At 40.2% G+C, this 25,877-nt stretch overlaps 1 protein-coding gene across 2 annotated transcripts in view; it reads left to right on the top strand.

The window, feature by feature from the left end:
- pot1 (protection of telomeres 1 homolog) overlaps window positions 1-25,877 on the top strand; it is an 85,965-nt gene that overhangs the window by 13,862 nt on the left and 46,226 nt on the right. For both annotated transcript variants that reach the window (XM_042410785.1, XM_042410784.1), the window contains exons 2-7: window positions 1,776-1,909; window positions 2,843-2,915; window positions 5,858-5,943; window positions 14,170-14,277; window positions 18,651-18,725; window positions 23,554-23,680. In XM_042410785.1, the coding sequence (XP_042266719.1) occupies window positions 1,790-1,909; window positions 2,843-2,915; window positions 5,858-5,943; window positions 14,170-14,277; window positions 18,651-18,725; window positions 23,554-23,680 (589 nt within the window). In that variant the 5' untranslated portion in view covers window positions 1,776-1,789. The remainder of the gene's footprint in view (window positions 1-1,775; window positions 1,910-2,842; window positions 2,916-5,857; window positions 5,944-14,169; window positions 14,278-18,650; window positions 18,726-23,553; window positions 23,681-25,877) is intronic.

Raw genomic sequence — 25,877 nt, 5'->3', positions numbered from 1 at the left:
TTTCACTTTCTGGAAAAAAGTGTTTCCGTGTCAGGAAGAGGCAGCCGCGCTCGCACGAGGACGTGGGAGGGTCTGTCGACGGCGCTCTGCTAGCTTGTTGTGCTACATATCAGAAAGTCAGAGTCTGAAAAACTGTTGATTGCTTATTGTAAAGACAATGAAGACACGGATTGAGTTTTGATTATGCTCGGTATAAACTAATCTTGTTTGATAATATGTGAAAATAATCACAATTTAAATTAGTTCTTTCAATTAAATAGTTCCCAGAAAAATTACATATTTTTCTCTAATCAGTCTGCCGTCGACGTTTATTAAAACCGAATCGCAAACCTGTGTGTGGTCGTCCTGGAAACGTAGCTCAGTTTTGTTTCCGTTTGTTAGAAGCATCTTTCTGTTTGTTTCTGTTTGTTTCTTCATGCTGCCTCATGTGTCGTCTGATTGGTTAATGTGTTTCTTATTTGCCTGAGTTTTCAGTACATGTTGTATCTTTTGTCCTGAATGTGCTGCATGTTGTCAGAAGGATGAAGATGTTTTCTCTGTTTACCTGCATTTTGTCCATTTTCTTGTGTTTTCAGTATGTTTACTTCACTCAGACTGTAAAACACAGCCTGAAACTATTGAACAAGATTTTTAAATCTGATCAATCTGATGTTGACTTTTAGTGTTTGACAGTTTTTTTTTTATAACTCGTCATATTTGCAGCAACTATAAAGAACATACCTGTTTTTATTTGTTTGCAACGTAAATCAGACTCATGTTGGTGTTTAAAGACCTTTTGCTCTGTCAGATTATGTTTTTGATTGATTGATTAGTTGAAAATGGTGAAAAATGTTGATGTCTAGTTTTATCCACAAGCCGAAGACATTCAGTTTACTGTCATAGAGACTAAATATTCACATTTAAGAAGCTGGAATCAAAGAATTTGAACAAAATGACTCAAAACGATTAAATCAATTATCAAAGTAGTTGTTGATTGATATAGTTGTGAACTGATGGATTAACAGACTAACAGCTGCAGCTCTGTGAGGTTGAGGACGTGTTCGGGGAGGACTGACGGTGACTGGTAGCAGCTGTAGGTCAGGAAACGTCTGCGGTACCTTCACACAGATCAACTCTGAGCTCATGAATGAATTGCTCATCCTGCTCTAAATCAGGCCTCCGGCTCTTCCCCTTCGGCCTAAATCAGAGAACTTTATTTATTTATTTATTTATTTATTTTATTTTATTTTTTTTCCTTGCTGAGTTTTCCGCCTGACTGAGCAGCTGACTGTCCGCTTGAGTGAACAGCTCGTCTGCCTCGCAGGCTGTTCCCGCTCCTCCTCCTCCCTCCTCTCTCTCAACACGGTAGCACCGAAGGGACTCGCCAGTCAAATCTGCCTGAAATCAAACTAACGAGCTCTGACAGGAAGCAACGCGCTACCTGCTGGGAACACGGCCAACACTTTTCCCCGGGTTTCTCTCTCTGGAAACGCCTCGCAGACTTGAACCCTCCCGCCGTGTTGTCGACACGGATCTGGCGGTGCCTGTCAGAGGTTTTATCCTGGTAATGAGTCTTCTTCTTCTTCTGTGGTGGAGGACAGTCAGACTGGACTTTCACCCCAAACACCTTGAAAGCACAGATCACATGTCAGATCAGTGGTGGTCATAATATCATAGCCTGAAGCCACAGACGATGAACATGACATCATTACTCACAACTCTGATTAAAACCAGTTAAACCAGTTCATTTGTCAGCCTGTTTGTTGGTAAAGAAATATTTTATCCGTGTCTCTCAGGTCACCTCGATGTCATGCCTGTCCATGTGCTGTCGGAGGGGGCGGGGCCAGGCGTCCAGGTACCAGCTCACCTGACCAGGATCCCCGTGTCGCTCATCAGCGCCGGCACCGACTGCACCGACAAAACAGTCAAGGTTTGTTTACAGCAGGATCGTCATCAGAAAGGTTTATATTCAGTAGAGAAACGACAGGATATGAACCACTAATATACGCTCTGATTGGTCTGATATTGATCATTAGTCGGCTATAAACGTGTGAAACTGCTCAACATACCAAACAACTAAGACGGAGACCTGCGGTGAAGCTGCTTCCTGTCTTTCAGTGGACAGAAACCTGCAGTGATGCTTAAGTGACTCGTTACTCTGTAATCACCGTTAGAAACGTTGTTCCATTATCGTTCTAAGTATATTTAGTTTGCTCTCGTTAACAAAATCAGCAGCTAATCAGGAGAGCGACTCCCACCTGTGCGCCGCCCGCTCAGCTCCAAGCTCTGAAATATCTCACAGAGCAGCAAACAGAGCAGCTCTCGCCACAAAAATGGAGCCTTTTAATGTTTCTTGGAGACTTTCCTCAACACATCGTAATGTCAGTTTCCCAAAAACAACATCTAGTGACGTTTGAGTGACAGATGTCATGTAGCGGCCGTAGTAATTCTGACCCGCAGCATATATATTTATATATATTTATATATATATTCATATAGATATATATCTGTGTATTTCTCTCTTTCTTCTCTTTTCATTCATCTATCAGCTGCCACCATCTGTTCACATCCTCCTAGTTTCTTTTCTTTTCTCTTCACGAAGCTATTTTCTTGTTCTTGATTAGTATGCGGCAGGAATATATATTTATATATATATATATAAAAAAGAAAAGAAAAAAAACCAAAGCAACGGAATAATCCACCTTCTGTCTCGCAGCTCATTTCCCCGAGGCGCTCATCAACACGGCTCAGTTCTCTGACGTGTCTTTGAACGTTTGACAGGCTCGGTGACGCTCTGCAGAGATTCACTCACAGCTCAAAGCTTCTCAGTTTGTCTCTAAGTTTTTCTTTTTTCTTTTTCCAGGGGAAGGTGGTTCGTAAAGGCCCGCTGGTGTCATTGGCCTCTGACGACTTCATCCTGAAGACTGTTATTCAAGGTATCGTATGTTTGTCTCTGTTTGTACCTGCATGTGATCTTAAGTACAGAACATGACTGAATGTTACTTTCCACCACTGGCACCAGGTTAGCAGGTGCTGCTACTTGCTAGTGCTAGTGAGCCACATTAGCCTTCAGTCCGAGCTAGCTGTCTGCTAGCTACCTGGTGTATAGCATCGACCGACTGCAGACTGTGCTGTTTATACTGAGGCTACAACGATTAGTCGATTAATCAGTTAGTTGCCACCTGTTACATTAATCAGCAACTATTTTGATAATCGATTAATTGTTTTGAGTCATTTTTTTAGGAAGAAAATGTCTAAATTCTCTGATTCTCGCTTCTTAAATGTTTTTCTGGTTATTTTCTGGTTTGTTTAGTCTCTTTGACAGTAAACTGAACATCTTTGTGGACAAAACATTTTAGGTTGAATCTTGGACTTTGGGAAACTGTGATCAACTTTTTTCACCATTTTCTGGACCAAACAACTAATTGATTAATCTAGAAAATAACCGTCAGATGAATTGATAATAAAATGAATCGTTAGCTGCAGCTCTGGTTTATAAATGGCTGCTCTGTTCCCTAAAAGGTCAGTACAGTTAAAAAAAAACGCTTTCCTGTTGGTCAACGATGAGAATTTGTATGTAAAAGTTTAAAAAAATGTTTTAAATTGTTTTATATTCAGCAGGTGAGCGAGTCGTATCTCTAACTGGTTCCTTATCAGTTAGTCCGTAACTTGTGTGTGTGTGTGTGTGTGTGTGTGTGTGTGTGTGTGTGTCTCGTTGGTCTTGTTATCTCTGATCATCCAGATCTTATTGCAGGATGAACAAGAGGCTCCTCTCCTCCTCCTCACAGTGTTTGACCTGCTGCTGCTTTGTGAGATTGTGTGTTTGGTGTGTCGTCTTCTTGTTGTCTTTTTGTTTTGATGTAGTTTTATAAAAGCTGTGTACAGATGGTGTGTGTCCCAGTTTAGTCCAGTTTGTTCAGACTGATGAGATGTTGAGCCTCAAAGAGAAACCAGTGTTTAGTCTTTACATCCTGCCTCCTTGTTACTGTGTGTGTGTTAAGTCTTAATGTTGGACAAATTAAAATAATCATTATAGTGTTGAAGTGCAACAGGCTGTTTTTGATACTTTACTAATCACAACATGGAAAAAAACTAGTGAGTCGTGCTGAACAGAAAATTATAAACAAACAATCTGAAGAAGCATTTTGGATTCAACAGGTTTTTGCTGAAAAGACTTTTAATTTCCCAGAAAGTGCACAGAATCTGCAGAATTCATGAGGAGAAAATATTCAGAGATCCACCTTGAGATGTGAGCTTCCTGTTTGAAGACCTTGATAATTATTTCAGTTGTGTCTGTTCGCTACACCTGCAGAGATTATTTATAAGACTGTGATCACTCGGTGACGGAGCGAGGTCAGTTCTGTTGCACAATTATAACGGTTGATTTTTTATTGTTTTGTATAATTTGGAAGCATGTAAATATTAACTAATACAGGAACTGCACACATCATGTTTGTCTATTTGGATGCAAAGTTGCAAACTGAGACAAAGTTCCTGTCCTGAGTATAGACTGTATAAAATATGGACGTAGTTACCATGACGACACCCGTTGGTTTCTGAAGAGCGGTTTTGAAGCTCAAAGCGAGCCGCTCCGGCCGTCGCCATCTTGGCAGTGCGTGACGCTGCCTAACTCCCAGCCAATCAAAAATGGGCAAAGAGGCGGGGCCAAATGGCTGAAACAAGACACCTAGCGGCTGGCGGACCTGTCACTCAAAGCAGCCATGTCCTTCATTATGCAGAACTTTACGGCTTAATAACATTTAAACGGGTGAGTTATAAAAAAATTCACCCCCCGTACAGTTGTCATGAAAGAGGAAATTAGCTACAGAGACCAAAACCGTTGTTTGTACCAGACTGTAAACATGTTTATTTCTGCTGTAAAGTTGGACATTTTAACATGAGGGTCTATGGGGATTGACTCGCTTTTGGAGCCTCAAGTGGCCGTTCAAGGAACTGCAGTTTGTGGCTTCATGTTTCAGCCCCGGAGGTTCTGTACATTTACTACCAGACTGACAACTTACTACCAACCTTTTCCTCTGCTCCGCTCATATCCACCATCACTTCTCTGTCGCTCGCTCTTTCCCCGCTCACTACGCAAACATACTACGCAATGACGTATTACTTAACGGAGTTATGCGCCCAATAGTTTCCCAGGTAACGACACAGAGGTTGACTCACGTACCGGAGCAGCGCTGCATAGAGAATGAAGGGATATTTGGTGTTAATTCTGGCATTACATTTTTTTTTTGGCCTGGCGGGAGAGAAACACAGATTCAGTAAACGTTCAGTAAACGTTGAGTAAACGTTGAGTACAGTTAGATCCGACAGTCTCCGTTAAGTTGGGCGAGTTCAAAGTTGTGTAGTCTGAAAGTAGTCTGTCCCTCCCGCCGCAGGAAATAATGGATTCATCCTGGAAAGCTGTTGGTGTAGCACTTCTCTCCTTATGAAAATAACACGGAGATTATTCAACCAATGAGAATTTAGTTGGACGAGAGCATATCGACCAACTAATCGACCAGCAGACTTCAGCCCTGTAATGAAGGAACATGTCGCCCAGTGCATTGATGTGTTTTTAATAGTTTTTTTGACAACAACAACAACTCATCCTCCTCCTCCTCATCCACATCCTTTAGTTGGGGGTTGAGTGCACAGATGAAGAGGAATAGTTTTTACCTGATGTTTGATTTTCTCTGCATGTAGCAATGATTATACGTGACGTCAGCTCAGCAAACCCTGTCATATAAATCCAACCCATCCTCAGTTTGCTGTCTCTGTGACTCAACGTGTACAAATACATATATGTCATACATGACAGAAATGCCCTTCATCAGCTTCACTCCTCATCACTCCTGCATCTGTTTTTTTCTTTCTTTTTCAGAAGAAGACTCTCAGCCGAACGTCTCCATTAACGTCTTCCTGCTGGGAGCGCTGGCCAAGGACTTCTCTCAAGCCGTCAGTCAAGAGGTACAGTCATGACTCATCTTCCTCCTTCAGACACAAAGAGTCTCCATGCTTTATAGAAATATATTCACACTGTCACGTTATCTATGGAGTTATATTTGAGCCTCGTTCCTGAGCGTATTTGTAGAGAAATTATAATCATGCAAAGAAAAATTCAATTTTAGCAAACAAATCTCTATTTTGTTGACAATAAATGTATCAATCAAAACCTCTATTTATGTGTCCTCTGTCAGTATCTCAGACAGTTGACAGCGTTACGGTGCTTCAGTTCCAGCCAATCAGAAAACTGGAGTAGATCATTTTGATGTTTGTCTCCAGTTGGATTGCCAATAGTATTATTAATTACTAATTACTATACAATTTAGGGTGCATACTTATACATTTTCCTTCTGTACTATATTTTCTTAAGTTCTGCCCGACAATATGACAATATTTAACAATAGTTAACTAAACTAGCTGGCTAACTTGATGATTGCTAGCTACACAGGCTAACACAAGGCTAGCTGCCGTTCTCCACCGGACAGACTGGCATGATGGTTATTTGGGTTGCCTTTACTGGTTGGTCTGTGTTTGTTGTCACTCTGGTCTGAACTCGTACAGCATATACTCTGTCTCAGTGATGAAGAGGAGTGTGTGTGTTTTGAATCTGCTCCTGCTTACATATTGTTTGTGATGCGTTTCTTCGTGTAGTTTAGCTTGTTAATATTTTTTCTTTGAGTTCAGGACTCTTGTTTTCTGTAGTTTTATCTCTGCGCTGCTTTGGTTTTATTCTTGACAGTTTGTAACTTGTTCCTCATGTGTTCCTGTAGTCCTGCCCCCCCCCCCCCAAGTATACACACCTGTCTGTTCTCTTAGTTGTCTGTCAGATGATTGTGTTTCAGCTCCTGACTGCTGAACTCAAAGTAAAGATCTTGATCAGTAATTCATTTGGGTCGACCTGCTCCGCTACCTGTGATATTATAAACATTAATATACAGTAGTTCCCTTTAAAAAAGATGCTTTAATTGTTCCTGTAATTTTAAATCTGAGGTATCATTTAGTTGGACAGATTGTGCTACATCTTCTTTTAAAGCTGTAAACTGATCTAATGAAGTTCACACTGAATTTCATCAAACTGTAAACCAGTAACGTGGAGCTGCAGAGATTCTTCCAGTGCTTCCAGTGCTCCCCTAGTAACTAGCAGTCAGACTGGAGACAAAACAGCCAATCTGATGATTTCTTACTGCAGGTTTCTAATTGGCTGGAACTGTAGCAAACGAACCACCATGCAAACCTGGAAGCACAGAGATGCTGAGATGCTGAGAGGGGAAGTGAGTGAAACTGAGTGAATAAGGTCACAATATGTGTGTTACATCCCTGAAAAACGTCCAGAGGATAAAGAGAGTAACACATATAACAATGAGCTCAGGAAGAAGAAAAGAAACTGATGTAAAAAACATGAATTTATTTAGAGAATAACAAATAAATGTGGAGCAGCATCTCAGAATGAAGCTCCTCAACACAAGTTAAAGAAACGATCTTCACCCTTCAGAAGGCTGAACTACGACGTGAGATTAGTGGGATAGTGAGGTGTGTTGAGCCTGCAGGGTTTTCAGTGTCATGAAGGATCACCATGGTAACACATACTGCAAACTAAACCTGGTCCGGACCAGGTGATGTTCCGAGTTTCAGCTTAAATAAAATGAAAAGCACCGAACTTTCACTAACTAACTGATTTACTGCACAGTCTGTTTAACACTGCAGCTGTTAGAACACTGATTAGAATATTGATTAGTCTGTTATCAGACTGACTATTGATTTGATGTCATAATGTACATTTATAATGGTGCGAGAGGTTTGGGTTACTGTGGGATGAGATGTTGTTACAATATATCAAACTGTATTTCAAATAATAAAAAACAAAAACAAACAAAAATAAAACTAATGAAGAAATACTTTGATCTATTTATCACAGATAATATTCCATCTATAATATTAATGTCTCTTTGATTTGAATCTAAAGTGATTTCCACTGATCCTTCATTATGAGTCAGTTTAATGTTTAAATCTGCTGCATCAAGTTTAAAGTTTCTCTGGATGTCGGAGGCTCTGAGCGGTAAAATATGTATATAAACTAATTATGTAATCAATAAATTAATGAATTAGTTTTTTAATTAACAAATTTACATCAGCAGTTTTCTGCCAGCGTCTCTCTCACCTTATTTGCAGCAACAGTGTTGCTTTTTTCTGTGATAATGTATTTATATTATTCATATCTCTCCGTTATAACGACCTGTTCCTGCTGACTGACGCAGGCGACGCACGATTGGTCCGTTTAGTGCTGAAAAACAGTCAAATGACGCGTCAAACGCCTCCTTTTCATGGTGACGCGCACAGAGCCTGAAGCAGAAAGACTGAGTTCATAACCTCCGTCATGACACCAGCTCACACAAAGAAAGCCTGGATGTGTTGAACTTGCTGATCCTGGTACACGAGCTGTCACATGACCTGCTGGCCCCGGCAGGCCTCCTCCTCCTCCTCCTCCTCTTCCTCCTCCTCCTCCTCCTGAACACCTGTTGATGAGCGAGAGGAGTCAGCTGCTCCACAGGAGGAGGAGGAGAGCAACACTAAAAAATTGTGGATAATAACAAACACGTAAAATAAACGTGTTGAAGAGGAAACATAACAACATAATTATCAGGTTTCTTTCCTGTCATGAACAAACTAAAGACTGTGAGCTGCATCTGTAGATGTTCAGTCCTGATACATGAATCATATGAATCTATATTTAGGATGTGCTGACATGCTGTTGATGATGATGATGATGATGATGATGATGACGTTCAGTGCAGACTTGATGGCTTCTAGCAGCTGAATCTCATTTACAGTTTGAGCTGTTTCCTGTTTGTGTTTCTCTGCACCTGAGTGTGAACAAACGCTGCTGCTGTGTTTGTTCACTCTTCACCTTCTAAAACACTTTACTCAGATCTCCCATCATGCTTTGCAGAGAGGCCGGAATAATCAGTATATTGATTGTTTCTTTATTGTTTTTTGATAATATGTAGTTAAGTTGTTGTCTTGATAAATTCAATATAATCTACATTTCCACAACAACAGCTGCCACTCTGCTTTCTGTTTAAAGGCCTGATCGCACTGGAAGCGTCTGACGTGCACGTTTTGAAGTGCACATATTGTTTTTAATGGCTGAACACGCGCTAGAAGCTTCATGACGCGCGTCAAACTGTCTTGATGCGTCTACTCCAACCTTGTTTCGATCTTTGGAGCGTCAGATGACGACCCAGCGACCAAAGCTGTTTTCTCTGCAGCCGAAAAAGAGAGAGAGAGAGAGAGACAGCGCGGCGGTGGTCGAGCAAAGAGAGCGAGCGGCAGTGAGAACGAAAACCCTCTGAATGAGAGAAATAAAACGTTTCATATTCTGATTATTTCACTGCAGTCACGTTTTAACGCACCAATAAATAAACATCAAACAGTCAACAGATGATTCACTGTGAACACAGACGCTCACAGTTTCACTTTCCTCCTTTTCATTCATTCATTACATCCTAAACTAATGTAGCGGTTAATACGAGGACAAAATGACAAATCTGTGTTGGTTCTGTGGTGGAATTTCTAATCTGACGTTTGCAGTGTGTCATAGCAGCATCAGATGACGGGCGTCAATTATCCACTTATTATTTCCTTTTTCTTCTTCATTGATGTTTTTTCACTGTTAACTCACTCAACACTTCCTGCACGGCTGTTTCACATTAAAAGCTTTCCAGTGGGCTCAAAGTGTTTCATCCCTGCAACTAACAATTTTATCAATTACCTGCCGATTATTATCTCGATTAATCGATTAGTTGTTTGGTGCATAAAATGTCAGAAAATAGTGAAAAATGTGAATCAGTGTTTCTAAAAGTTCAAGACGACGTCCTCAAAGATCCTCAGTTTACTGTCACAGAGACTAAAGAAACACATTTAAGAAGCTGGAATCAATTTATAATTAATTGATTTTAACAGTTGGTAACTAATTGATTAATTGACTAATCGTTTAGATCTAATCCCTGCAGCGGTTAGTTAGTTGCATATATGTGTGTGTGTGTATAAATAATATAAATATTTATTTTTTTGAATATTTTTACATAATAACTTGTCTTTTCTTTTCTTCTCTAAAACGTTTTCAAATGTTTGACTCATCTTGAACTCAGGGGCAAAATTTACCAAAAAAATTATCCAATCAAATGTGACTTTGGGCGACCAGCTAACCGCATCTATTATATAAAAACGGCCTGCGGCGTCGCGGTAGCTGCAGTAGCTGTAGCAGCGTCATAGAGAGGAAGTGTCAAGTCAATTTTATTTATATTGCACCAAATCATAAGAGAAAATATCTCAGGGCACTTTTCATACAGAGCAGGTCTGAACCGACTGTGTTTCCATTTCCTGAAGAACGTGTGTGTGTGAGGTCTGATTGGTTAATTTCTCCGTCCTGATCTAACAGCAGGTGAGGAAGGTGTGTGTGTGCAGCTTTGCTAACATTATCTGCAAACTGTGTATTTTATTCTATTATATTTATTTGTGGGGGGGGGGGGTTTCTCGGATGTGTGGTTTGATTAACTGCAGTTTTATTGTTACCGTTCAGCTTCTTCTTCTCGCACTAACACATCTGCCACAGACCGTAATGATTGATTACATTCATTATATTTAACAGATCTCTAGTTATTTTTGATCTAGATAATTTATGCAAATAGAGAACATGTCCTTGTCAAACACAGAGGAGTTTGGAGAGGTTATTCCCTTGAAGCTTGAAGCCCGAGGCGGCTGAATGAAGTAACAGGTTGAAAGCCTTTTTTTTTTATAGTAAATATTCATGAGATTGAATTATGATTTTATTCATTAAAAGCTTCGAGCTGGCAGTTTGGGAGGTGTGTTAGTTGAAATAGTGTGTTTTTTTTTCTGCATCATAAAAACTGATTTGAATAAGGTAATGAGATATGATTTGAAATGTGATGATATTAATTTGCAGGATGTGATAAATTCATTGTTGTGTTTGAAGGAAGGTGTGCTGAGCTGCGTTAAGCCTCACATGGACTGAAGTAATTGAATTTCCTGCTGTTTGACAAAGTAAAGCAGCACGTCAAGACTTTATTCTCTTTATTTAGAGGTAAAAATAACAGACAAAAGCACAGCACTTAGACTCAGGTTATAATAAACCAGAATAATCCTTTATGTTTCAGATTAAAGGGGACCTATTGTGCTTTTCCTTATTTTCAGACATATATATAATGTCACAATGTCGGATGTTCGTGTTAAAAGTGGCCGACGTGTCAGATAACGAGGTAAACCTATGTAGCAGTAATCCCTGTTAGCATAAAGCAGCAGCTTCAGGCTGCTCTGAACGCTACGTTTCCAACCGTTTTTTCTACTTTCAGCCCGAGCTGATGTCAGTTCGTGACCGATTTCTTTATATGGACGTCTGCTACGTGCACACTCTGCTCTGAGATTAGTTAACGCCGAGCCACGACGCCGTTACGCAGCACAGCAAAGTAAAATAAGTAGTTTATCTGTTGGAGGTGTGCTGGTTGTCTGCAGCTCTTTATCAAACATCATCATCATCACTGTGGCTGTTTCTGCTTGTACTCTTCCTCCCTGCGACCGTTTTTTAGCACCGCTAACGAAGCTCCGCAAACGAAGCTACGCTAATTCAGTGAGGAACACGTTTTTACTTCCTGTAAATTCTTCACAATAAAAGTCTCTTGTTAGTTAGTCATTTAAAAGCTTTTGATTTGAAGCAGTAAAGCAGGAAATGTTTGGTTTGCATTGACGGTAAAGTTACACAACTCTGATACGTAAAGCTGACCAATCAGAACAGAGCGGCCTGTTTCAGACAGAGGCTGAACTGAGGGGCTGCATAAAGGACCAGTATGAGATAAACAAGGAGTTTTTTTTTTACTGTGAGTCATGCAGAGCTACTCTAGTGGAGTCCAAAAATAATCATTTAGAGCTGAAATGAGCATAATAGGTCCTCTTTAAAATCAGTGTGTATTTGTGTCTCTCTGAGTTGTTTGTTCCACCAAAGAGACATTTTCCCTCACATGGTTTCATATAAATAACTGTTTGAGGCCCAAAGACGTAAAACTCTCCAATATTTCACAAAAACACAAAGGTTAAAGAAAAGTTCTGAAAAATTCATCCAACTTTATGTAGCAGAACTTTGTTTTTTCTTCTTCTCTCCCCAATCTATCGTCTCAAGACCTCTCAGATTTATCATGTGACCCTCACAAAGCAGCTCAAACTAGGGCTGTGCAATATGAAGATATATATCATGTGACGATCGTTTCATATTGTGCTCTCTCATTTATATCGTTGTGACACAACTCACACTCTTTACAGCAATATTCTGCATCATTTGGAGTCCGTCCATCTTTTGCGCGGATTACACTGATGAATTACTTTTATTGCATTAACAGTAACGTAACGAGTTGAGCAGACCTGCCAACCTGTACGCATCTTGACATCAAAGTACGCATTTGTCACTCTAAACTACGCAAAAGCTGGTGACGCCCGTGAGCTCAATTCATAAATCTATGGTTCACTTGTGCACGTGCAAGTCCAACAGCAAGACGCAGCAGCTTTGTAGCCTGCAGAAAAGCAATAGAAGAAGAAGAGTTTGACCATTTATAGCACCGGATTCAGCGGGGATATGGTCCATACATCCATGATATGGTCACACTTGACAAATACGTAATGACATTACAGGAGACTGCAAATAGAAAGCAACATGTGTGTTGGCACTGTGGTCTGTAACTACTCCAGGAACATTTCAAGGAAACAACCCCTCACTGCAAATTAAGTCCAATATTTAAGGTGTGATGAGTTTCAGCAGCCATGTTCATATTCAGCCTGTATTGTCATTAAGTCATCGTACCATTGAGTTATAGCCTTCCTTTAATGAGAACTGTTAAATATTGATTTAATCGTAGCCACATTGTCATCATCTTTTCCAACTCAAAAGTCAGACTGGCTTAAAGTTTAATTATTGTGGAGGCTGTAAACAATATAAACTATGTACATGCAGCAGCAGTGGGAGGTTAGTGTGAAAGACAAATGGACAAACAGGCATAAATGACTAACAGTAGTTGGAATCTGCACATATTTTTGTAAACAATCTGTTACTGGTATCAAGAATTTTCATATCAGTGCATCCTTCACATTTGTGTCAGTTTGCTGCACGTTTACACATGTATGTTTGCGAATTATGTACAATAATTTATTGTTTTAACAGCAGCGATTTGCATCTGACTCATCTACGTCGCAGAAGTGGAACCGTCTCTCCTCTGCTGCGCTGCACGTACGCGGAGGACTCAGCCGCGCCAGCTCTGCGGAGGAGCGGAGGAGCAGCGAGACGGCGACCACATAACAACCATAAGATGCTGCTGATGCATCAACTCATCAGTATTAATAATGAACGGTCTGATTTCCTGCATAATGAGTACTTTAAGTAGCTGGTAATACTTCTATACTTAAGTAGGATTTTATATGCAGGACTTTTTCTTGTATTGAAGTATTTTCACACTGTGTCTCTGAATCGTCGTTGCCGCGGCGGCTCGCTGTGACAGTCGACTCTCAGTCCACTCCGATGCCGTCACGTGTGCACATCTGTACAGGCGCGGCAGCTGTGATGTTGTTTACAGGGCGGCGGTGGATGTGGATGTGTCTGTGACCTGCACAGGGACGGTGTACACATCAGGGATAATCCTCCTGTCAGCAGCATCTCACTGTGTTTCCGTCTCCCTACGGCGGCGTCTCGATGGAACTCAAAGCCCCGCGCAAAAAGCTCTGCGAAAAAGGCAGGAAGTCGTGGCAGCCTGAGCCGCGGCGCTCGGCTGTAGATCACAGAGGTCTTGTCAGGCCGTGTGTCTTCTGTAACGTGATTATTCAGACTATGCGCTGTCCCTTTTTTCAGCCCTGAGCGAAGGCTTTAAAGCCGTCTCTGGAGGCAGCTGACACGCCAAACAAAAGACAATCTCCACTTTTCATACCGGCTTATCATCGGCGGCTTGTTGTGAAGTCTTACTTAACGTCTCCCAGGGTGCAACATCTGCTGCTTCAATCTGCTTCAATCTGTACTCCCTCTGGGAAGAAGGATGTACATTTATCTCTCTGCTCTCTCTCTCTCTCTCTATCGTTTTTTAATCCCTGATTCCTCACTGCTTCATCTTGTTGTTGTTTATCTTTGTGTTTTTCTGGCAGGATGTGGTGGTGGCCTCTGGCTTCACTGTCGGCAAATCTCCCACGGTTAATAAGGACAAGCTGCACCCCTGTAACCTGCTGCTGTCAGGAGACGACGCCTGCGTTTATGTAAGAACTTTAATAAATATAAAGTAGTTATGTAGCGTAAGAACAGGCTCTTACTTAGTGTTTGTCTTACACAGGTCATGTGCACTAAAACAGCATTTTAATACAACACTAACTACAGTACGCTGTAAAAAATGAAGGTCAAAATCCACAGCGCTCGTTCTAAAGTTCAGCTGAAGCTAATATGGAGCTACAGCAGCCTCAGGTAGATAAATGCAGGTGATATCTTCCAAAGTTACAGTCTGTTTAAGATGAGATTCCCTCTTTTTGTTTCTCCAGCACATCCCTTTTTCCTCACATGTTACAGAGTGAAGCACGTATTTATCACCGCTTCCCTTCTGCTGAGATGCAAACTCTGTATTTATGTCCATTTTGACAGCTATCAGGATCTCTCAAAGGAAATCTCTGGAAAACATTTTTCCCCGTCGCTTGTTTCTTTCACAACACAGCAGATGAACTCAGACTGAACCTTTATTCCATGTGACGCACAGAGGCAGGAGCAAGTCGAGGTGGAGATATGGTTAAAAACCACCTAAATTTATCATGAAAATGTGGCTTAAAACTGAATAAAAGTTCATTTATAACAGTTTGTGTGGAACAACCACAACGCAGATGTATTATCTTGTATGTGTGTAAGTTACTCTTTGGTAGACGCCATTGTAGCGGACAAACACAGCGCCGCCGTATGAATCTGGTGCGTGTTTACTCTTTGGTAGAGGAGGTATGACGCCATCGACAGGCGACCAAATGAAACGGTCCGTTACTTTGATTAAATTACAGATTTCTCTGGGTTTGAAAACTGTTGGAAACATTTGGGATAATGTAAGTACACAACTCAACAACATATATAACACATGTCTAGTTGTTTTTAGACATTTTAATGTGGAATAATTACTTATTATAGCTTTTAAAGTTGCCCTTCTTTGGGTTTCATCGGCGGTTGGCAACCAGCTCTTAGATGCTTTCAAAGTTTTCTCTGAACACGTCTTCAGTAGTAAAAGCCGATTTACACGCCACGACCACAATGTATCCCTCCGCCACAGCTCAGTGAGACGCTTCAGTTCATAGAAACAAAAAGAGGGAATCAGCAGACTTGAAATAACATGAACCTTTCCATGACAGTTAAGTGTGGAGAATGAAAGAAAATACAGTATATATATAGAGAGGAGGATGATGGTGTGTGAAATGTAATAAAGTCACACATGCAACCAATAAATCCATTTTAAAATATACAAAGTAACATAAATATAAAGGATAATCTAAAACTGACTTGAAGTGGGGGAGGTTTATTAAAACACAGTCACAAAGACAACAATTCTCTGATGGATTGTATCAGTTGCATCTTTTTCATTTATAGTTATGAAACATGTTTCAAAAGGCCTTCAAACAATCGAGCGGAGCGACTCCGTACCCGCGCTGACAGCGTGTGAGACGACCTCGTCTGCGGTTCAGAGGATGGACTTAAAACACCAACAGCAGCTGGGCCTCTGATGCCTCGCTGACGCTGCGCTGTCTGCTATTACTACTCAAATCAGTCAGCTTGTACTGTAAGCAGGAGGCTAAATCACTAAATATAAGTCAGGAGGGTCAAGACTGATGGACAAAACTACAAAAATAAGACTCAAGTCATGACTTGTTTGCACATATACACAGAACATCTTAAAGTATCAGGCTGTGATCTTCTGTGTTTTTCTTCTTGTCAGTAAATCAGATGTTTGGATCCAAACCAACGATGAACTGGTCCGTTAGATCTGTTGATGGTGCTGCTGGTTTGCTGTTAGAGCCTGTCGAGATCAGACGTCTGAAAACATCTTTTATAGGATATCAGTGTTTATGAATGTTTGATATGTTGCCGTGTTTTATTATCCTACTCTTGACAGTTTGTTTCTCAGTGTTTTTTATGATCTTTATCTGCTTTTAATTGCTGTTGGTTAATTCTGTTACAAACCCGGCTGCTGCTTGTAACAAAGGAGAGAGTCCACACTGAATAACGGTGCAAAAATGTTATTTAACTGAACATAACTCATACAGGAATGTTTGTATCAGTGGTGTAAGGTGGGTGTGTGGATGCATGAAATGTTGAGTGCAAAAGTAAAGAAACACAAGTTCATGTGGACGGGGTAGAGAGAGAGAGAGAGAGAGAGAGACGACTGGGCCTCCTCAGGTGCAGCCGATCAGCTGACGGACCTCTCACCCTCCCACTCCTGGAAGAAACACTACAAGAGTAACTGGAGAGAACTAGAAAGAGGGAGAGACGAGAGAGGGCTGTCACAATTCTTTCTTCTTTTCTGTGCTATATAAATAAAGCTTTATGATTATAAATAATATTAGAAACGTCTGTCAGACTGTAGAACGTGGTCCCTTTTAAAGAGCTCCAGTAGCTTCTTGTTATTGTACTGAAGTTCTTTGAGAAATAGTTGTGATCTGCAGTAAACAGGACCGCGTTCCTGCACGTGCTCAGTGGCGTCTGCCGTACAACGAAACAATCTTACAGCTGTTATTAGTCTTTGGATCCGTTTCTAATCAAACTAACGTGATCAAACTCTTGATGATGAAGGAACATGTCACCCAGTGCAGCGCTGTGACTCACTGACGGGTTTTTAATCAGATATATCAGCTTTGATACAAACACGATACTTGTTAGTAGATCAGTTCATTGTTGGTTTGGATCCAAACATGAAGAAAAATATAGAAAATTGCAGCTTTATGCTTTAAGTTGTTGGGGTATCAGGGACCAGCAGGTAGTCAGGTGTGTAGTTAAACCACACAGGTGCTGTATATGTGAAGGTGAACATACAGAACATGTGCAGCATTAAAATCGACCTTCTGTTCAAATGGAGCTGAAGCTCGTATCGATATATTATTTAAGGAGGCAAAGAGGCTGAAAACTGTTTCATATTTCATAAGAAAAACACGCAAACGAGAGAAAGTCATTCATATTTTATTTATAGTGATAAATTAACCTTTAAAAGAAACCTTGACTCTCAGAACCATGACCGGGTCACGATCCCGGGATGACGTTTATCACTCATCATCCTCTCTGAACTGATGCTCTGCAGCTTTATTATCTGAGTGTGTGTGTGTGTGTGTGTGTGTGTGTGTGTGTGTGTGTTCAGTCTGCAGGCTGTAACACTGTTTGAACAGGAGATCTTCTGTTTGAGCTGTACATTGAACAGTGTCAGACAGAAAACAACAACAACAACAACAACAACAACACCTGGAGACGTGTTTACCTGCTGATGAGCTTCACATCGTTTTCCCTCCAGGCTTAACTGTTACTCCATTAACAATACAACATTAACACAATCCCTCAAATTTACACTAGACTTGCTTTTTCTCCTCAAATCAACACAATTCACAAAACTTCTGGAATGTAACAGAATTTGTGAGCAAAGTGAGCAGTTTCTGATTCATATTTGCTGTTTCAACCCTTTAATTTTACTTTTTAAAGAATAATTCTGCTGATTTTCTATATTTTCCTTCTTGTCAACAAATCTCATGTTTGGATCCAAACCAATAATAAACTGATCTTCTAACAATACACAAGTACAATAGTCCATCAGGTCAGAGGAGTTTGAGAAAGAGTCTTTAGTTCTTTAGTTTTGTCTTAGAGATGGAGATGGACTCTGCAGATCAAATGTAGTTTGGTCGGCTGTGCAATATGACCAAAATCTCATATCTCATATCCTGATATGGCGCATTTTCTGTAAATTCAATAGTAAGTGTGGGCAGCAACCGGGAGCCAGCGGTAGAATATGAACAGTGAAGTGAGGTGTGCTGTTTCAGACTGGTTGAAGACCAGATGCAGCGATGCATTGTGGATCATCTGCAGAGACCTGCAGGGGGGAGACCTGCCAGGAAGGAGCAGCAGCAGTCAGTGTGTAATATTATGAGATGTGCTGCATGCTCAGACAGGGAGGGTCTGATCTTCATGATGTCATACGGGGCAAATAAACACAACCGAGCAATCGAGGCCACATGAACCTTAAAGGTTAGTTGACAAGCGATGAATAGAAGGCGAGACCTGCATCAGCTGATCCACCTATTAAAACTCAGAAAACACTCACCAACCGAGTGCTATCTCCTATGTTCTGGATCAGAGCTTCTACTGACGCTGTTATTAGTCTTTGGAGCCGTTTCTAAACAAACTAAAGTAACCAAACTCTTCATGATGAAGGAACATGTCACCCAGTGCAGCAGTGTGGCTCACTTAGTTCGTCAGATGGCTGGAAGCTAGTTTGTGGAATTAAACTGCATCCTCTCTCTTCACTCACTCTGTCGTTGTATTTCTCTTCTCTTCTTCCTCCAGCAGCAGCAGCAGCAGCAGCAGCCTCCATCACGGTAACGTCTTCTCTCTCTCTGTCTTTGTCCTCCAGGTGTCTCGCCCCCCACCGCCCGCTGACCCCAGATCGCCGCTAGCCGTGAAGAGGAGCTCCGCGCTCTCCACTGAGGTCAGAGTCAGAGGCCTTGTTAGCTGAGGTGGCTGCTGAAGTGTGTTGTGGAGGTCTTGTATCTGTCAGGACACCTCATGTAAGCTGAGCTCGGCTGGATCGGGGGGGGGGGGGGTCTCACCAGACCTCTGTGCCTCCGTCTGTGAGGTGAAATGTACTAAACATTATAGGCAGGCAGTGATGGCAGACTATGGCAATTATGACCAGTCACATTCGCTGCTTTAAGCTAGCTGTGAATCAATTGATTTATGTTATTAGAATGTAACTTGCAGTTTTGAGGATGCTGAGGATGCTGAGGGGGAGAAGTATGCTGAAGACGCTGGGGGGGCTGAGGATGCTGAGGATGTTGAGGATGCTGGGGGGGCTGAGGATGCTGAGGATGCTGGGGGGTCTGAGGATGCTGAGGATGCTGAGGGGGCTGAGGATGCTGAGGATGCTGGGGGGTCTGAGGATGCTGAGGGAGCTGGGGGGGCTGAGGATGCTGAGGATGCTGGGGGAACGCCTGGCACCTCATAAGAATGTCTGGATTAGAAAAGAAGGATCTTCTGCATTTCAAGTCATGTGTAGCTCGTGTGCTAATAAATGCAGTGAGACAGAGGGGAGAGGCTGAGGAGTCAGGAACAAGGTTCAGTGTTTTTGCATTGAACAGTATTAGAATATGTTAAAATATGTTAAAACATTAGTTCAACAGCTTTGAATATATTTATTATTTTATAGTTTTCAAATAATATACAGTTTTATTCAATGGTTTGTTAAATACATATTCTTAACGTTGGAAACTCAAACATGTGAAAAACTCCTTGAAAAACGCAGGTTTAAAAAAAAAGAAGTTAAATTTATTTTTTCATGCCTGAAGAGGAATAAAAACACTTCAGTTATCATCATTCATGCATGAAAGGGTTAATCAGTAATGAAAGCAGTTGTTAGTTCCAGCCTCAGCAGAGTTTAACATGATTATTGTGTTTTCATGAGACTGTGTGAACTGTGTCAGTATCCAACACGCCTGTTGATTTGCAGTAGAAACAATAATAACAGTAATAATGATAAGCAGCGAGGGTCCTGATGATGCAACAGATACCTGCTGCCTTCACACGGCGGTGAAAACAGTCACCAGAGTCACTGAGACGCCTTCAGTAAAAGCTACACATGCTGATAAAAATCACTCTATTTTTTTCTGTTGGCATTAATCTCATAATTGGAATAAAACAAGATTGTGATTTGCTGCTTGATTGCTGCAACGACACGCTCTGCATTCTGTCCTCCCGCTGGGACGCATGGCGAGAAACCAACATACCAAACTGGTGCAAGTGAGGACAAAACAGAGCGCCCCAGGAAATGGCAGTTTGCCTGGTGCGGAGCGCTGTTCTCTGCCACGCACAGGAACCAAAATAGACCTCAGAATATACAGATTTTAATAACTGCTTGTTTTCTACAAGGGTTTTATGAAGGACCTATTTGCTTTTAAGATGTAATTATCATTGGAATAAAATTACCACAAGAGCAGAACAACCTTTGCAGGCAGATGTTAAAACACATAATAACTTCAACTAGAAATAAAATCTGATATTTTGAGACCAAATTAAGTTATTTAGCAAAAAATATTTGGTGAACAGGACTGCTGAGGTCAAAAGACTACATGTTGAAGTAAGTTCTAACAGTAACCAGCGGTGGAAGAAATACTCAGATCCTTTACTGCAGTAAAGAATACAGCAATATACTACAGTAAAAGTACATAAGTATTATGAGCTTGATGTAGTTAAAGTATTGCAGTAAAAGTACATAAGTATTATGAGCTTGATGTAGTTAAAGTATTGCAGTAAAAGTACATAAGTATTATGAGCTTGATGTAGTTAAAGTATTGCAGTAAAAGTACATAAGTATTATGAGCTTGATGTAGTTAAAGTATTGCAGTAAAAGTACATAAGTATTATGAGCTTGATGTAGTTAAAGTATTGCAGTAAAAGTACATCAGTATTATGAGCTTGATGTAGTTAAAGTATTGCAGTAAAAGTAGTGGTTTGGTCCCTCTGACTGATATATTATTATATATGACATCATTAGATTATTAATAGTGAAGCATCAGTGTTAGAGCAGCATGTTACTGTTGTAGCTGCTGGAGGTGGAGCTAGTTTACACTACTTTATATACAGTTAGCTAGTTTAGTCCAGTGGTTCCCAACCTAGGGGTCGGGCCCCTCCAAAGGGTCAGCAGATAAATCTGAGGGGTCGTGAGATGATTAATGGGAGAGGAAAGAAGAAAAAACAAAGTTCTGATACACAAATCTGTTTTCAGTTTTTGGACTTTTTCTCTAATCTTTGATTTTTGCTGAAATATTGGATCATTTGAACATTTATTGAAATGAAAGCATGTGAGAAGTTTAGAGGGAAAAATCACTATTTGGTGGAGCTGTTAACAACTCATAGACATGTGAAATGTGACCCCGACTACACACTGCTTTTTGTAAGACGTCAAAAGCCAAAAAGGTTGGAAACCACTGGTTTCATCTTTAACAATGTGTTGTATTTTAAAAGCTTGTTATATTATCCATTGTGTCAAATCTTCATCTGAAAAGTAACTAAAGCTGTCAAATAAATGTAGTGGAGTAGAAAGTACAATATTTCCCTCTGAAATGTAGAAACCAGTGCAGTTTGGTCGTCTGTCATCACCACAGCATGATGACAGCAGCTTCGCCTCCTTTCTACGGTGTTAAAATTAGCAAGCTAAGCTAACTAGCCTCCACTTCCTGATAACTGAGATCCTTCCAGTTCTTTAGTTAATGCAACATTGCAAAAAAAAAACTACAATCAGACTGTAGTTAAAGTTCATGTGACTGTCAGCCTGTAGAGAAACATGAGAACTGTGGATGAACTCGCTGCGATAGAGATAATCACCTCTACTAGTTAGAGATACAGTATGATTAAACATAGATACCAACCGCTTCACAACCACAGGAAATGAAATAATAAGAGCTGTGACGAGCTTTAAACATTATTAAAATAGAATAAATTAACAGATACGACTGACAGAATAAGAATAAGTGAGATTAAAGATTCATCACAAGCCTGCGATCAGAGTTCAAAGGCTTCATGTAAAGCTGCTTCTGACTCTTTGAATTTGATCTGAGCTGCAGAACAGATGGTGGTTAAAAAATAAAATAAATGTTGGACCTGCTTCTTTTGTCTGTTTTTCTGTTTTCTCAGCATATACTGATCTTTCAGATCTTAATTATTCTCTTCTGAAAACCACATTTGAACGTGAGGTAACGTTTGGAAACTATCAGCTCCTCTGATATGTCGTTTCCTTCGTTTTCAACATTTATCAGAAATGACATTTGTTTAGTTAAATGTCAAGATTAGTGAATCTGTCAATAATAGAAAACATGATTAGTTCATTTTTTTTGAAACATCAGTTCTGTGGTGATGATAGTTCACATTTATTTGAGTCTTTGGAGTCTATCTTAAAACAAGTCAATTCAGTTTTATTTATATAGCGTCAAATCACAACAGAAGTTACACATAGAGCAGGTCTAGACTGTACTGTACTAAGGGCCGAAGGGTGAGGACCATATTGTTTTTTGTGTGTTTGTTTGTTTCTTTATTATTATGCCACTTAAACCCTAAATTTGACCCCTTAAACATGCTCAAAAACTCACCAAAGTTGGCACGCACATCAGGTCTGGTGAAAAATTTGATAAAATGTAAAAAATTAACCCCTAAAGTGCTAAAATGTGCTCTCTAGCGCCACCTATGTAACTAAAATGGCCACCATGGCCCGTAGGAATGTCATAGAGAGATCAAACCAAAACTCAATTATTCGTCTCATCAAGACCTACAAATCATACACCAACACCCCTGACCTAAATCCAACAGGAAGTCCACAATCTCACTTTCAAAATAAGACTTTGACTCAATTTTGGACTCCAAACAAACGCCATCTCCTCCGACGTATCAGTTTCAAACTTTGATCCATGACTTATGACACTGTGCTGAACAAAAGTTGTTAAAAACTTTGTAATAACTCGAACGGTTTGGATTTTATAAGCCCTGAAAGTTGCAGTGCCACATCACCCTTACAATGTAAACCAATGGGGAGGCAATCTATGGGCATGAACTTTGTGTCAAACAGAGGCTTTTGACGTCTAAACTATAAGTCTGACAGCTTTCAAACCTGTATCAATGGATTCGCAACGAAATTTCTTACAAAAATATTATTTTTAATGTTAGATTTGGCCAAAGTCATGGGATTTATGAGGATATTTCACAAGAAGTGTACTCTAAAATCCTCCTCTCCAACTGCTCCTGGTGATGTCACTCCCTCAGTGCTGTGAAACATTCCGCAATACACACTCATTATAAAATCACAGGAGGAGCAAGAAAAGACTTTAAAACTCACACTCTAATATCTCAAAAACAATAAAAGATAGAAAACACATGTAAATTCAAGATTTGTAGGTCAAAGTCTCATGACTCATTTAAAGTTCAAATGAAGTTTGTATCTAAAACTATGTGGAAACAGTAAATGTTCAAAAAGGTGTGGGTTCGCTCACACTCTCCATTCAAATATATGAGTATTTTTCTGTGTCCAGCTGCAGTTACTTATTGTCTCTACACACCTGACAGTACACATGTCAATCACACTTTCAAAATAAAAGCACACCACACTTGTAATAAATATCCCTCATTTTTAAAAAGCAAAATGATCTGATCCCGACGGGTCGTCCATAAGTCTCTTCCTAATGTGATTATAAGCAACGGGAGACTAAATTGTTCTCATGTAAGACTGACTTTAACATGCCGGTGCTACGTTGATAACTTTTGTTTCTCCTCAGGTTTCCAGGACGACCAAGGCTCAAAAATACACGTATACCCCGCTAGGTGACCTGAAGGCCGGAGCTGTAGTCAACGTGTACGGAGTGGTGGTCTTCTTCAAACAGCCATTCAGGAGCCGCGGCACAGGTCTCTTCATCATCTGAATTATTCTTTTCAACCAGATTTAAGAGTCTACAGCCGCGCTGGTCGCTCTGTGAGGTCGTAGCAGCGGCGCTTTAATGATATTAATGATAGAATCTCAATCTGCACAATAGTTGTTGAGACATGATATCAACCTCCTGGTGGATGAAAAGTCATTACGCCTTTTTTCTCTGGGAATCTTTAATGTCTGAATCAAATTTTATGATAATCTGTCAAATAGTTGTTGAAATATTTCAGTCACGACCAAAGTTTTGAACACGTCTTTTTTTACGCCTCCACGCCGCTGACAGCCACAGAGCGCTCTATATATATATCTATATCTCAGGAACACCTTCAAAGAATTTCTTCAAATTCGGCACAAACGTCCAATTTGAACTGTCTGATGAACTGATTAGAGTTTGGTGGTCGAAGGTCAAAGGTCACTGTGACCTCACAAAACATGTTTTTTGGTAATAACTCAAGAATTCATACACCAGTTGTGACGTTTTCACACAAATGTCAAATAGGATAAAATGATGAAGTGACATTTTATATCCAAAAGGTCAAAGGTCAACTTCACTGTGACATCATAACACTTTCCTGGCGATTATTCATCACTATAACTCAGGAGCAGAAGGGAGACTGTGACCATATTTCATATTTGGTCGTATATTGAATCAGTGACTCTGATCTTTTGTTCCCATCCTGAAACTTGTGCTGATTGTTTTATTAAATTCATACTTCAAACTGCAGCTTCACTGGTTGGTGGAAGCAGGAAGTCAAAGTCATATTAAAAGAAAAAAAGGTCATAATGTTATCAAGATAAAGTCAGAATATTTACAGATATCCGTCGACAAATAAACTCCAGGTTATGATTTTCTCTTTTATTGGTAAGTAAAGCTGTAAAACTCTGTTAGTGCTGTAAAACCAGACAGTCAAACTAGAAACTCGCGTCTAAAACTGTTAGAAAAGATCGATCGTTACTGGTAAACGAGGCTCCGGAAACATAAAACCAGCAGAATGAGCCGACAGACGGAAAAGAAGAGAAAATATTTCATGAAGTGATAAAAGCTGGAATCGATGCTGAGTGAGAGCAGATGCAGAAGCTGCAGCAGAGCTGAAGGAAACGTCTCTGATTATTTCTATAACGCTCTCAGAGAGGTGTAGAGAGAAGAAGAGAGGAGCGTTGTTAATGGTCTAATAATGGACGTCTGGGGTTTGAAATGGCTGCTCATCAGCTTTAAAAGCTTCAGCGCTCATCATCATCATCACACAGGAAGATGTTTTAATCTGAACCAATGAACATCTCGAACAATATTTAGTCATTTAGTTGGTTTCCTGGTCAGCAGCTGATATCATGAAGAGCAGAAGAAGCTGTTTGACTTTTGGTCAACGTTCAGACGACGGAGCGATGGAGACGATGATAAGATGTTCAATCTGAGTCGACCTGCAGCCTCAGGATGATGAAGAGTGTGTGTGTGTGTGTGTGTGTGTGTGTGTGTGTGTGTGTGTGTGTGTGTGTGTGTGTGTGTGTGTGTGTGTGTGTGTGTGTGTGTGTGTGTGTGTGTGTGTGTTCTCTGTCCAGAGTTTATCATCATGTTTGTGGATCCTTCAGGCGTCTTTTAAAGTAAACAGAGATATTAGAAAAATCCATCTCATCAGACACTGGAGACACACACACACACACTACACCCACTACACACACACACACACACACACACACACACCCAATACACACACACACACACACACACACACACACACACGGTTCATCATCCTGTCAGATAGAAACACATGAACATATAAAAACTGAAACATAAATGTATTTCTACTGGATATGAACACAAAAGTTGTAAAAAGTAAATTGATAATATTAGTAAAAACATTTTTCAGAGCCGATATAATAATAAAAATTAGTTGTTAATTTACTTTTAGAAGTTTCAATATTTTCCAACAAATTTTTACACAAACACCAAAACTGACACAAACACATTATTATTATTATTATATATTATATTTTTGTGAGGACTGAAGCCTCATCAATCAATTAATGTTTCAATAATCTGATAATAATATATAATAATATATCTGCCAATATTAATTTTTGTAATGAAAACACATAAAATAAGTTATTTATGAATATATTGAATGATGGAATAGAGACTCTGTTTCTAAATTACCTCGGCAGAACTAAACGTTGACA

The sequence above is a fragment of the Thunnus maccoyii genome, chromosome 5 (assembly GCF_910596095.1).
Source record: "Thunnus maccoyii chromosome 5, fThuMac1.1, whole genome shotgun sequence".
NCBI lineage: Eukaryota > Metazoa > Chordata > Actinopteri > Scombriformes > Scombridae > Thunnus > Thunnus maccoyii.
The sequence above is the reverse complement of the archived record's forward strand: the minus strand, read 5'-3'. Positions and strand labels throughout refer to the sequence as shown.